Genomic DNA, 11,357 nt, shown 5'->3' with positions numbered 1-11,357 from the left:
AATTTAAACGAGAATTGAAATCGAACTAGTAAGAAAGAAATAATGGAAACTAAATATATAAAATACGTAGAACTTCGAAAATCTAGTGAGGTTATAACGAATTAGTTTTATTTCAAACCTTTGTAATAGTGTATTCCACAAACAGCAGAGAGCAGAACGTTGGGATAACATTAAAAATTTTAGAGCAGAAAACAAAACATTATGACGTGCACTCCAGACAGGGATGCCGTAACAAGAAAAAAAAAATACCAGAAGGTGAAGCATTTATCAAGACTTTGGAATTAACAATAGTTACACGGTGAATTGTCTCTTTTGCAGTATGTTATTAAGTTTTACTAAAACTGGATGTGTGGATGAAAAAGGTCTTGATAATGAGCACATTATTTATTGTGTTTTATCCCTTATTCAATCCAGAACGAACACGAAAATGTTGTGAATGAACCAGTATTATATATATGCTAACTGATCAAAGCATTTTAAAATGTTATATTTAACAAGCGATGTTAATAATCCATGTAGCCGTTTCTCTTGAGAAATTTTCTATAATTGTTAAGCTCATTTTCCTCCGCTTGTTGTTGACATACATGAAGGTGTTTGAATGCCAAAAGATCTAGAAATGAACTACATGCCGTCTCAACTTGCATGAAATAAACCAAGCCAAGAATCTAATACCATTTGTCATGCAGCATTATTTTAATTCTATAGTTAATTTGTTCAGACCATTAATTGGTACAAATTTACCAATCAGTCATGTTGATGCTAGAATATCGGCATATGACAACCATTTAGATCTCGCATTAACACAAATTGTATATGTTTTCTTGATTTTTGTCTATTTTTTTAGTTGAGGTTATGCCATTTATCTCCTTGTGCGTTTCAACTGATACACGAATTTGTCAATTCCTTAATGTCAGAATACGTTGAAATACTGTAATTTTTTGTCCAATAAAATCTAATTAGTTTTTCAAGTTGTAAATAATCTCAGCATTATTACACCTATAGGTATGACGATAACAAATATTGTCCTGATTATGAAAAATATGGTTGAGTGGGAAAGAAGGTGGCGGAAGAACGAATTCTAGTTGATGAATAAGGGAAAACCAAAATAATTTGTAAACAGTGTCAAGCACGACAAAAACAAAAACAGATACTACATATTGTTTGCTGGAGGTTTACAAAGAGGTAAAAGCATTTACCAGTGTTTGATTGACAATAAAATATGCTGGATTTCACCAGCAGCCAGACCGATTATTTCTTTCCGATCCTGACATGTTCTAACATTAGTTGGCTTGTTGTTTGCATATTTGGTCAAAGGTGTGATAATGTGAAGGAAATTAAATCCTAACCCATTGCTCGCGTCCCTCGCTACGCTCCTTTAGTTCCCTAGGCTAGTGTTTTAAAAACATGTACTCATAATTTATATTTCCAAAAGTAAATTAAAACACTCCCACTAACTATTGGAAATATCATAAATGTTTTTTGTTTGAATTATGTTATTTTGTCTTTTAAATCATGTTATTTTGTCTTTTAAATCATGTTTATTTGTCTTTTAAATCATGTTATTTTGTCTTTTAAATCATATTATTTTGTCTTTTAAATCATGTTTATTTGTCTTTTAAATCATGTTATTTTGTCTTTTAAATCATGTTTATTTTGTCTTTTAAATCATGTTATTTTGTCTTTTAAATCATGTTATTTTGTTTTTTAAATCATGTTATTTTGTCTTTTATTTTTCATCTTATCTACATATTACACGTCTTCGTTTGCTTGATTTTATGTTAATTGATACGGATTGTTTTATTAGCTGTTTTAAACATATTGTTTTTACAACATCTTGACGTGTAGTTGAGTTTATTCCTATTTTAAAACAGAATATTTTGTTAAAGTTATTGTTGTTTCCAACGTCGCTGCCAGTGTTGATAATCGTATTAATCGGTAATAGAAATGCACTAACTACCATTATATATTAGATTTTCTTTTCTTGCCACCGATTTCGTTTTATTCGCCACAGTTTTATATAGTATTCAAGTGTTTCGTAGTTAAATTGACGTTTGATTTTTTCAGACCCCTTATCAATCATGTATTTATTTTATCCATTGATGAGCCAAGAACTTTTGTTGGCTTTTTAAACTTAAAATTTACCAAGCTTCTTTACTATAGTTCTTTGGTGAACATACTATTTTTGGGACTTTTTAATGTCACCCAAAGATTACATAAGAATATGAAAAATCATTTGTGGGACTTTAGAGTTTGGAAATTCTAATCTTGTGTGTCTTTGTGACTCCTGTTTCTGATCCTATTATGTCAACTTTATGTCTATATTTGGATGTTATCGGCATTTTAGGGATTTTGTGTTGTTCCCAGAGTTTCCGACATACGTATGGGAAATGCATAAATGTCTATATTCTTGGAATGAAAATTACTTGCATGAACAGACCATTCTTTTTCTTTTCTTCAATATCTGTTTAATATTCATCCCAATGTCTGTGGTAGTTGAGACTTCGGTAAGCTAGAAGGCTAAATAACAGAAATAAACCAAAAATATACCATGAAAATATTTTGGTATATGTGTCCTTTCGTGCTACTCCTGCCCATTTTTTCTGCCATTTTATAAACCCAGATTGTACTCCTTAAGAACGAATAATCAATTAGGTGTTTATGTTTAATAAAGGATCACTTGGTCACTCTGTTGCTCAGCATCCGCGTTGGCACGGTGCTTAAGTATGTTTGACTCGAGACCGAAATTGTGCAGATTCGAATCCTACCATTCGATTTCGATCAGCCTAGAAGGCGCGCGTATGTGTGTATAATTTTGATTTTTAACGTAGCTGTAACACTGTTTCAGTAAAATCGCTACGATGACTGCATTATGCAATTTATAGTGATGTTCAGCACTGGGGCATCAGCCTGCAAACATGTAGCATGATGTCCTACCCTGTCACATTATCCTGACAGCAGTCTGACCATTAATCTCTTAATGCTGAGCGCCAAGCGAAGAGCTGTTCGCACCATTTTATCAGTCTTTGGTATGACTCGGCCGGGGTTCGACCCCGTGACCTCCTGCAGACTGGAAGGAATATCATGATATGTCTGTGGGCTGGGTATTGTACTCCAATTGTCTCGGCACTAAACAACCTACCTGTGCTGCTCTACCGGAAAACGCCAAGCCAGACCACTCCGGTACTCAATAAACAATGGAATCAAGTTTGATTCAGATTTGTGCAGGTAATGGTCATAATGTACGGCTTGGTCGTTTTATGGGCTCTTCCACATATTTGGGGTTTATGTGTATATTTCTCAGACTTATTAAACATGGTTAGTTATGAATATCACTTTGTCATCTGAGAATACAGAGCTCTGGGAAATTCCTAATTGTGGCACGATACGACGTACTTAATCTATCTTGATTAAGATTGTAGGCAGATCAGAGCGGAAAAAGCAAGGAAATATGCTTCCATCCCGTTTTCAGATTTTAAAGTAATGTTACCTCACGCTCATTTAAAAGCCTCCCGTGCCTCCGTGGCTCTTACCGGGGTTCTCCGTGCCTTTTCTCCACCAAATATACTGGTTGCTACATATGTCTATCATGTGCTCAAAGACGGCGTCAAACACCACATAAAAAACTCCACCGCACCATAACTTCTCTCCAACCATCGCCACACCAATCTTCTCTTTTGACACCTTTCAACAGCTCAGCGACCGCTTAATTTAAGCAGCAAATACACTTCTTGGGCTCGTCTAACACGTTGTAAAGTTTTCGTCAACTTCTTCGCTTTTAAAAATAGATAGGAAGCATTAGTTTCGTCACCGTTACATGTAGCAACCCTAACCTGACATTATTATTCATTGTGCCGCCATTATGAGCGGTGCCCTATATGTGCCGTTTGACGTCACGACATCATTTTCGCTAACTGCCATAGGCATCATTCTGATAAACTCTCAAACACAAATGCAACTTTGAAAATAAATAGAGCTTTTCTATTTTATAAACTTACCAGAAACTGAATGTACGATTATTGTTGTTATTCAGCGTACACAATGCTATTATTTATTTTTAAAAAAAATACAACTTCCTTTTATTTTCCAAAAAAGTGCTCAATTTTAATTTAACTTTACTAGATACAAATATTTGTAAAGAATTCTAAGAAAAATTATAATCTGTATCATCATGTATTTTAGAAAGATTTAACGCAATGCATTCTCATAATCTTCATACAGTATCAACATTTCTTTTTGTTGAGGTAAGGTAAAAAATTTAAATAGCAAAAAATGCATAAAAATAAATTTAAAATCTTTTAAAATATCATATGATTGAGATCATCCATACTTGAAAAAATTTGATATCCACCGCGAGATGTTATTCTCACATATTAATATAATGTTCTATTAATTTTTTGCTAATTCGTTAATGATAACAAATATTTAAGAAAAATAAATCATAGTTCTAAAATCTTTTTCTGATACCAGCCTAACAGTGGCAAAATTTTCAGTATTTGTTTCACAAAAGTATTAGACTCGTTGGCTGAATGTTTGACTGGCCTGTATTATTGTTACTGCTATTGTTGTTGTTGTTGTTATTATTATTATTATTATTATTATTATTATTATAAATAATATAACTTTACTAAAACTGGTTTCTCTATTTAAGGAACAGTATAGCAATAAAGAATTCATTTGAAATAGTTAGATTAATTTGGAAACAAATAACAGAAATTCGAGGTATATATCGATTAATGGATTTCAAAATAACACTTTTCGCCTTTGAAAATGAAACACACTCAACAGAGCCTAACCGAATATCAAGTTTTTTCCTCATAAATTCCGTTGGTAATATGGTCTGTCGTTATGATGCAGATTAATAAACTATAATATCATCAATTTAGGAAGAACAACAACAGCAACAGCAACAACGACATCAGTCATCGTCATCGGCATCACCATCATTAGAAAAAGGAGAAGAATATGATGATAATGTTGATGCCTATGAACAATTATTAAACAAAACGTATTTGAACAAAATCTTACATACCAAGGAGTATCAAATAACGAAAAAGATATGTATGTATTATTGTAAATACCATACGTATTCAACCACTTTGCCCAGAATGACACCGTTATTTTTTAAGACCTTGATGCTATAAATTATATTGCCCCCACACACGTACACACGGCTACCCACCGCCACCCTGAAAACGGCACTTTAATTTATATTTGAAAAGCTATACCGATAAATATTATCCCAGGAAAGATGTTATTGTGGCAAGGCAATTTTCTTTGTAAGGAGATCATAACAGAAACAAGACAGAGACGTTCAAAACCACATTATAAGAAATTTGTTGCACATTGTATTCTGCTGGCGCTACCTGTCGTATTCAGATGAGTAGAAAGTAACTTCTGCCCCTCCCCCATTATCAATATTTGAGCCATTTGGTACCAAGGAATGTTTTTTTTTATACTCAGCTACGAAGAGGAAATTTTTTAACAGAAGCATTATTTTGCAAGTAAGTAAATCTTTTTGTCTTTGCCATTCCATTGATGCTGTTCTTCAACAAACCTTACAATAACACCATTGCACTGTCTAAAACGGCACTATCAAACAAAAATTAATGTATACTGTGATCACATACCGTATACAGGTCCTTGAGAAAAAGAGACAAAAAAACCCCAAACAACCCTGACATGTTTTTTTAAAGATTAACCACTGATTGCCTCGATTTTTGCTTTGCTTGCCATTTTCTCAACGGGGGAGGGGCTGGCACTTTTGTTCCATCCTTACCTTTTATGTTTTGTCCCATGGTAGTTATTTACAGCTGATCGGAAGCGTTTGTCTTCTCGAGGGTTTAAGTAATATTTTGCCCTTTTTTTGTAATATTAAAAGTTAAGCTGTTTATTAAATAGAAGAAATTGTGGTGATGTGCCACTAAAATACACACACACACACACACACACACACACACACACACACACTGGACGTTCTAGTTTATCTAGTTTATTCTTTTTCTTTTCATAATTGACTGTTTACCTCTCTGACCGGTTCTTTTGCCACACTTAATGACGATCACATGACCGTTCTTTGAAACACAGTATTACTATTATCTGATTCATCAAATTCTAAAACTACGTTACATTAAACGCCACCACCTGTGCCATAAATAATTCTCTGAATTCGAAATTAAAACTTGATTGACAAATCGAAATACAGGACGTTTACTTTTGGATAGACACCAGTAGCTACTTTGCTACGTAGTAAGACAGAATGACAGACATATATTTCTTCGATCAATTGTTTCATATGCAAATTGATTAGTTGACTGACTGATGATACGTTCTTCAGATATCATTTGTGTTTTTTTTTTTATTTCAATATTTTCAATAATGATGTCATTTTCATTCAAATTCAGTTTCATTTATGGTTTTTAAGAGGTTGTGAGCATCTGTGTAAGGGATCTTTTAAAGCAGTGCCTTCCAGACAGGCGTTCCTTAAAAAAGCGAAGAACTACTATTTAATCAATTTGATGCAAGAAATTCATCAAAAGGCATAATCTATGAGAACATGGCTTTAATGTTGATTAATTAATCTTTACATCTCTTTGATAAGGAATCCAGAGAAAGAAGAATGCATATGAAAATGATCAGGACCATCACCAGGAACACTTCCAGTGACGTATCCTTGTGCCTCGACCCATACCTCATCGTTTACATTCAAGGCTAGTACAGCTGACTTGGTGTTTTGGTCCCATTCACTACCGCCTGCAAAGATAAATTCTTCCGTTTTGTCATTCTGTTTGAGGAAAAAAAATATATGTTGTCCGGGTGGATTTACCGCTGTCACGGAGACCATGTATGTCCCATTGTATGGAGCACGGAATATTCCATGTAGAGGGCTATATGCGTTTCCTATGTTCAGCAAAACTGTGTCAAATACTACATGAGCAGACTGGACAGAGCCAACATCTTTCGCCAGATATGCATGGAAAGCAACGGTGGGATCACGTGTTGATTCTATGACAGAAAGTAACGAGATAATTACTATAGCTGGAAAGAGATTTCTCTTTTGACACTTATAATGGTATTTTGCCTGACATATATAATGCATAAATTAGACATGTCTGCAGACATAATATTATCACATAATATTATCATAAAATTATGGAAATATGAAAACGTACGCACCTATAAAATATTCGATAATAGAAGATAAGATACGAAGAAAAGGTAAGATAAGATAAAGAGATAAAACAGGATTACACAGTGGCTTATTCCGTAGATAGATAAAATATATGTTATTTAAAATTTGAAGTATTAAATAAAATACGTATCTAATGAATGAATATATTTATGAAACAGAAATTCTAGGAGACTCTCCTATACACTATCTTACCAGCATGAAACACAAATCCTAGGAGACTCTCCTATACACTATCTTACCAGCATGAAACAGAAATCCTAGGGGACTCTCCTATACACTGTCTTACCAGAATGAAACACAAATCCTAGGAGACTCTCCTACACACTGTCTTACCAGAATGAAACACAAATCCTAGGAGACTCTCCTGTACACTGTCTTACCAGAATGAAACACAAATCCTAGGAGACTCTCCTACACACTGTCTTACCAGCATGAAACACAAATTCTAGGAGACTCTCATATACACTGTCTTACCAGCATACAAACAAGTTATTATCTACAACGGTTATAAAGTATATTGTTTTAGCTTACTATCATATTTTATCTTACTTTTCAATGTACAGAGTGGATATGGGTGCCCTACAAATCTTGCAACCATTTCTCAATTTCTTTTGTAAAGAGAATAAATCAGTCTCACCTGGAATTAATTCTCAGGAGGAAGTGGTAGTTCTTGAAACAGTCGTATAGCTTAGTTGTCCCCAATCCCCTAAAATTCACCATGTGTCACTAACATTTGTCATTTTTAACGCTTTTCTCTCTACCCACATGATTCTGTTCATCATTTCCCTATCCGAAGTTTGTTGCTGGTATGAACTGACTCATGGCACAACCATATACATTTCTGGATTTTTTATACATAAAAAATGCTTTTGACATTGACTTTCATAATATAAAGTTAATACCAGCTGTTATTCAGCTCGTAATCATCAAAACATGTCATAACCTGTCAAAGTTCAAGTTATATACCTTATATTTTAAAACTGCGCTAAATTTCATAGACTGTTCAAAGTTAACGTTTTATAGTTGATAATTAAAACTGTCATAATGAGCTAAACATGATGCACTGCAATTGCTGGGTCAGGTTTGTAGTGTGCCATGCAGTCATTCATGGACTCTTATCACTAATGTGTCTTTCTGACATAGTAGGCGTGAAAGTCGTATAGTGTGTTCAACCGCAAGTGTGACAACCTGTCACGAACATACTGATAATTAATCGGAATCTGATATGCTGATACTGAGACTTGATACGAACTTTTTTGTGGGTGTTAAAGATTTATCAACGAATCTATCGAAACTATCATTGTATTCATTTGAGTCTTTCCCCAAATATTTAGGTTTAGTAGCATCAGAATGTTCCATTGTTTCTGTAAATTGTCATCAATTAAATTTGTATTGAGCCGTTGTAATGAATGCATAATCACCCTAATGACATGTATACAACTAATCGTTTGTTTAACTGTTAATTCTTTACCATTCTTCGTGAATCTAACAACAATCAAATCCTTGCTGAATGAAATGTATTTCTCATCGTTATTTTGGGTGATTTCATCCTCATTATTGGGACAAATGTTTGCAAGGCTCTTAATGAACAAATGAATGATATAACCGAATTCGTGATGAATGAATATCATGATGTATTTTGGGTACCTGAAATTTAAGTTAAAGTCTCTGTGAATAGGACCGCTCTGTTCGTGGTCTCATCGTTTATTTTCATAGTTTACAATTTACGCAGGTACAATGTCTAAAGAAATTTCTTCCACAGTACATGAAAGTAACATAGAGGTATGCAAAATTTTCTCCATTGTACATGTTGCAAATGCAAACAACTTCTCCTTACACCTGCCATTCTCTTAGAAGTACATAATATATGTAAAGCGCCCAAGTAAAGACAACATAGGTATTTATTATTGTGTAATTTAATTTGGGTTGCAGAGCTCTAACATTTAAGTCGCAAGCGGTTTACAGCCTTTGTGAATAATTTGCTATTCATTTGAAGCAAAGTTGCACACAAGCCCAATCACAGCACCTCCTACAGATGAAAGTGCGCTATTTTAAAAATGAACATTGTGTATGTTGCATATGTGAACACCATACACCTGTCACTCTCTCAGAAGAACGTAATATCCGTAGAGCGCCCCCTTAAAACCCCGTACCACAGAAGCAGCCAATTTAGGAAACTTACCCTTTTCTACTTTGGGCATATTTGTTTCAAGTTGCTGTATCCGCTGTTGCATATGCTGAATCTGGGATTCTACAGCCGAGAGAAGCTGATGTAAATAAGCGATATTATTTGACACTGGATCGGAATCATCGCCGCCTATGACAAACGAATAAATTAATGGAGCACATAGCAAAAGTTGAAATATGTGCCACGTCATTGTACAGCCCATGTTTCTTACAATATGTTACAATTGGTATATGCATCTAGTCGGATTATCGGATCTTATCTTATACAATTCGAGCATGACGTCAATTGGCCACGTGACTGGTCGTTGGTTTGCATAATTGTCTTGCAAGAAAAACAAAAAGAAAAGAAAATCAAAATCAAGGATGGCATGCAAAGATAAGGACGTCATTGAGTTTAGGCAATATACTGATTGATAGAAATATTCTAATTCGATAAATCCATGGCGAAAATTGAATATCTTGAGTTCATTGTAAACGATCGTAGCGTTATTTATTACCATCAGAATTAACTCGTACTCGAAACAGAGTGATGCCATAATGACGTCATGTGTTTACAATTACGACTTTTACATTCCATCCGATGGTGCTACTTGAGTGAACCTTCCGGAAGAATTATAAACACACACTTATATATATATATATATATATATATATATATATATATATATATATATATATATATATATATATATATATATATCTTTGTCCATGATTAAGTTTTATGTATAATTGTATTTGGACTTCACCTTAGCCAAAATCAAGTTGATGTTTTTCTTAAATAGAGACACTGATGTTGCTTTTATTTTGTAAAACAAAAATACATAGTTAATATTTCTCTTGGAGAGTGGGTAAAATATTAGGATGATTATCTAAGTCGGAGTCAAGGACATTACGTTTACCATGTTTTTATTATAAGTTTAGCAGCTTGTTCTTATCTTATAATCAGCCCAGAAAATTTCGCTAAATAGAAAATGCTAATTGTGACCTAGGTCATGTAGAGGCTTTCATAATCTTGTTTATTTGAGAAATTACTCATTCTAGCTGTAACGTCTTTAAGCATGATCATTTGTATTGTTGTGTTCAGTTTTGATTTGGATTTAATTATTTATTGAAATTATTTTTCACTGGAAATACAAAGTGCTCTTCAATAATATTCCCGAACAGAGACATTACTGATCAGCACCTAACCATACTGGTCAACAACTGTTATTACTGATCAACAGATACCTTGCCTAACTAACACCACATAATATAGACGAACACCTTCCTTTAATGTCAAATACCTAATTTTACTGACCAACATTCATGTATAACTACATACACATAAATACTCATGTGTGTGCGGGATGTTATACTACGGGGTGGAGATATGAGGACTAGAAGCTATTACTACAGATCCACACACGCTCGTAAATCAAACACTCACATATACTAACAAAGGGATGAATAAGTTGGTCTCTAACACATAAGGTTACAATCCATCACACATTAGACCGTTCAATGAAATATATTTGGCAATATTCCAAAAAAATCACATTTTCAGTAAATCAGTTGCACATTGATTCCATTAAACTATGTAATTTTAATGCTGAAATCACAACACCATAAATTATTGTCATGGGTCATTTCAGATTCAAGAAACACTGACCACACAGCTCTTCGGTTCACGCTGTAGTGGCTATTTCAGGATGATACATCAACTTGTATGTCAAATTTACAAAGAAATCGTTTTAATATTAAACGAATGTTACAAGTCAAGCAGTTATATTAAGTTTGCTGACCTCATCGTTTGCGAAATGACTGACATATGACAAAATACTACGCTTATTGTTATCCTCAGTAAAGGATATAGGAATTTGTCAAATATGCTGACAAAAGGATTAAAACATCCATTGCGAATTTAATTGGCTTAATAGAAGTATTCCAACGAAAATGTGTCACGCCATAAGATGGCAAAACTTACGACATCTGATACGTCGAC

At 33.8% G+C, this 11,357-nt stretch overlaps 1 protein-coding gene across 1 annotated transcript; it reads right to left on the bottom strand.

Moving 5' to 3' along the window:
- Nucleotides 1–6,544: 6,544 nt before the first annotated feature.
- Nucleotides 6,545–9,613, bottom strand: LOC149791833 (heavy metal-binding protein HIP-like). Its single transcript, XM_089969277.1, has 2 exons — nucleotides 9,372–9,613; nucleotides 6,545–7,002 (listed from the first exon to the last, which is right to left on the bottom strand). Exons 1-2 carry the CDS (start codon nucleotides 9,577–9,579, stop codon nucleotides 6,581–6,583), a joined length of 630 nt encoding a protein of 209 aa, XP_089825403.1. The 5' UTR covers nucleotides 9,580–9,613; the 3' UTR covers nucleotides 6,545–6,580.
- Between the last annotated feature and the right edge of the window lie 1,744 nt (nucleotides 9,614–11,357).

Source organism: Sinohyriopsis cumingii, chromosome 9, assembly GCF_028554795.1.
Source record: "Sinohyriopsis cumingii isolate HCF-2022 chromosome 9, ASM2855479v2, whole genome shotgun sequence".
NCBI classification, from domain to species: domain Eukaryota; kingdom Metazoa; phylum Mollusca; class Bivalvia; order Unionida; family Unionidae; genus Sinohyriopsis; species Sinohyriopsis cumingii.
The sequence above is the reverse complement of the archived record's forward strand: the minus strand, read 5'-3'. Positions and strand labels throughout refer to the sequence as shown.

Coding starts and splice junctions, on each gene's coding strand:
- LOC149791833 (XM_089969277.1), bottom strand. CDS start 9,579: ATGGGCTGTACAATGACGTGGCACATATTTCAACTTTTGCTATGTGCT. Junction 7,003..9,371: donor TATGCCCAAAGTAGAAAAGG/GTAAGTTTCCTA, acceptor TTTCTGTCATAG/AATCAACACGTGATCCCACC.